At 53.6% G+C, this 3,309-nt stretch overlaps 1 protein-coding gene across 1 annotated transcript; it reads right to left on the bottom strand.

The window, feature by feature from the left end:
• Window positions 1-540: 540 nt before the first annotated feature.
• LOC142570461 (solute carrier family 22 member 6-like) lies at window positions 541-2,355 on the bottom strand. Its single transcript, XM_075678846.1, has one exon. The coding sequence runs from the start codon at window positions 2,353-2,355 to the stop codon at window positions 541-543; it is 1,815 nt and encodes a 604-aa protein (XP_075534961.1).
• Window positions 2,356-3,309: the final 954 nt, after the last annotated feature.

Raw genomic sequence — 3,309 nt, 5'->3', positions numbered from 1 at the left:
TTGGTCAAAGGGGATACCCAGATATTGAAGCGTTCGCTCTATTTTCATGACTTCGCAGTCACAAGGGTAACAAAGGGACGTGTTGTGTTAATCCAACCACTGTATAATGGCTGGGTTATAGCAACTATTTTGCTTTTCTTTTTAAACATGTCAGTTTTGTGAAGGCCTAAAGAAATGAAATGTTGCGAGAACCAGTCAACTGCTTTAGCTGTATCTGTCTGAAACATTTGAACGCCTGTACAATATTCAGTGGCTGTATCGTCAGCGTAGTGAAATATTTTTTACTTCATCTGCAATAAACCAAAATCAGACATATACAAATTAAAATGCAGTGGGCCGAGTGCACTTCCTTGAGGTACAGCGTGGAACAGTCGTTACGGACGTGCCAATAACACCCAATACAAGCGTACACTCTTGTATGCATAATTATGCCCGCCCTCTCGAGCATATCTCGGCAAGCGTTACACGTATAGCAGCGTTGTTTCAAGAGTAAATTTATATGGCGAAATTATGATAAGCACGGGCTTTCGCGAACAGAGTTCAGTGCGGCGTATTAGGTGATGACTGGGAGATGTTCGAAGCCCTCAGCAAAAATTGCTCGGGCAACCTCTCTTCCCTGCAATGGCGTCCCTTGGAAGAACGCGCCTTGATGGGGCCCCTGGGCAGTCGAGCCAACGACGCTTGAAACGAGCGCTTCAACTCGTCACCTGCGAATTGACTGCTTCTTCTGGAGCGAGTCGATATTAATGCGGGCGCCAAGACGACGCTGGGGACTCTCGCCGGCAGGTACTCCGTTGCCATGGAGGCCAGCGCCATTACGATAGCAACGAAGGCGATCATGGTATCTCGGCGGTGTTTGGGAGCCAGCCGGAACACAACTTCGCCCAAAGAACCGGTCAGTCTGCCGAGTGCGAAACCCACACAAATGCCCGTACAGCGCACTTTGACCGGGTAGTATTGCACGGTCACAACGAAGGCAAGCACTACAAACAGATTGGCCAGCATGCGGAGAAGCACGACGAGCACGCTGCTGAGCAGTGCCTGTTCGCCGCCGTACACAGCGGTGAGGGCGACGGCGAGAATGCTGAAGAGAAGCATCGCCACCATGCAAGAGCGCTTTGCGCCGTACCGCGACATGAACAAGTATGCCACGGCGTACAATGGCAGCATTCCCAGTATACCGGCCGCGGCGGTCGCCTTCTCGACGGGGAAGATGTCGTTCAGATTCACTTGGTTGAAGGCGAACGACAGCGCAGACCACATGTAGCACAACAGCAGGAAGCGCCTTTTCAGCTGCCTAAGGATCGTAGAGAGGATATTGCGCTCGGAGGGCTGCTCGCTGGTCCGACGCTCAGCCCTGCGCGCCTCGAAGGCAAACCAGGTGTGGCAGAAATCCGTGTTGGCGTTGTTCATGCGGGTGGCTTTCAAGGCTACACGCTCGGCTTCCCGGGTGTCCATCGTGGTTAGAAGCCAGGCAGGCGACTCGTCGCGCACTGTGGAAAGCACGGCTGCCAGCAATGTCGTGGGCACCATGAGGACGAGGTGGGTCGCGTCCCAGGCCAGTCGCATCCGCGAGATGCCGAGCACGCAGAGGGGCATGGCGACAGAGGCTGCCGCCATGGAGAGGAAGCAATAGTAGTCTCTGTTCGCTGGCGTCGAGACCTCGTAGAGGACCGAGTACTGGACGAGCCAAAGGGAGTTGCTCGTCACAGACACGACAATGCGCAGCGCCACGAAAAGCAGGTACGAGTTGGCGAAACTGGTGGTGAATCCGGCCACGATCAGCGCAGCGAGCGAGACGTTAATGACGGTCTTTCGGCCAATGCGGTCGGCGGTGACTCCTGCCATGGGAAGGGCGATGACGCAAGCGACCATGTAGGTCAGCACGGCCAGTTCGATGAGCCACCGCCGGTCGCACACCAGGCGCCACTCGCTTACGATGTTGTTGCCGTAAGGCGCGTAGTCGAAGTCCCAGGCTTCACAGCTCACTATGTACGCCTTACTGCCGCCGTCGGGAGGCTCGCGACGCGCGCAGTGACTCCGGCTACCGTCCTCTTCGATGGGCGTGGCCAGGTTGCGCCACTCATCGATGCTCAAATTGGCGAACGCTTCCGGCGGCCGACACCAGTGGTCCATGATGCGCGTCGTGAGTCGAAAGCTCACCAGGTGCAACAGGAACGTAGTTCCGGCGAGCATCGAGGCCAGCAGCACTTGCTTCTGGAAACGGCCGTCGCCCAACGGCACTTCTTCGTCCCGATCCGCGCCTCGCGGAAGGTGGACGGTATTCGGGCCCCAAACGTTCTCCCCGAATGAGGACGACGCCGGAGGCGCAGAACCTCTCTTCCGCGATGGCATGGCGGTTTGGTTTGGATCCCCCTCTATTGATGGCGCGCATACCCACTACGCAGTATTGGCCGAGTGTCGGATGGCATTGGAAAAAAAGGATGTTTAGTTCCGGCGTAGGTTAAGACTTTTCTCGCTCTGTTGCACTATTTTTTTCAATTTCAACCAATCTATTTCATTTCAATTTACATTCATTGACATAAACATCTTCCGCGACCCAACAATATTGTTGAATGGTTCCTAACTAGTATAAATAAGAATTATAGAAAAATATATGAGCAGGATTGACAGCAACCAGGAAGGCGAGCAATTTTATTGCAGTTTAGATTTAATGAGTGACTTCTTTAGATTGTAATGTTTTAGCATCCTTAGGGTGCTTTCCGCACTTTCCGGGGGCTATAGGTTTGTAGCCATGTATGTTTGTATCTAACCATTTTCCCGCCCACCTGAGTCACTGGGTAGTCTATGGTCCAATGGGCAGCGCATCGGGATGCAGTGCTGAGGGAGCAGGGTTTGAATTCAACCATTGGTTATGTGGTGTGTACATACGTGCCGATCTTCAACGAACGTCTCTAAAGCCGACGTGAGTCACTAGACGCGGGACTGGGTAGGTACCACTGTTCGAAGCTCTTTGTGGCCGACTTAGAGCACTGGATATGCGCCACTAGGTCTAGGCTGGTCTTCAAGAAACTCCTTCAAAAAAATTATGGTGTTTTGCGTGCCAAAACCACGACCTGATTATGAGGCACGCCGTAGTGGGGAACTCCAAAAATCTGGACCACCTCGGACTCTTCCAACGTGCACCTAAATCTAAGTACACGGATGTTTCCGCATTTCACCCCCATCGAAATGCGGCTGCCGTGGCCGGGATTCGATCCCGCGACCTCGCGCTTGCCAGCCCAACACCATAGCCACCAAGCAACCGTGACGGGTAAGAAACTCTTTGACGCCAACTTGGAGATCTGG

Source organism: Dermacentor variabilis, chromosome 2, assembly GCF_050947875.1.
Source record: "Dermacentor variabilis isolate Ectoservices chromosome 2, ASM5094787v1, whole genome shotgun sequence".
In the NCBI taxonomy this organism is placed as follows: Eukaryota; Metazoa; Arthropoda; class Arachnida; order Ixodida; family Ixodidae; genus Dermacentor; species Dermacentor variabilis.
Note: the sequence above shows the minus strand (reverse complement) of the source record. Positions and strands in the feature narration are given on the sequence as shown.

Bases quoted from the DNA above. Each gene is read 5' to 3' on its own strand.
- LOC142570461 (XM_075678846.1), bottom strand. From the start codon at position 2,355: ATGCCATCGCGGAAGAGAGGTTCTGCGCCTCCGGCGTCGTCCTCATTC.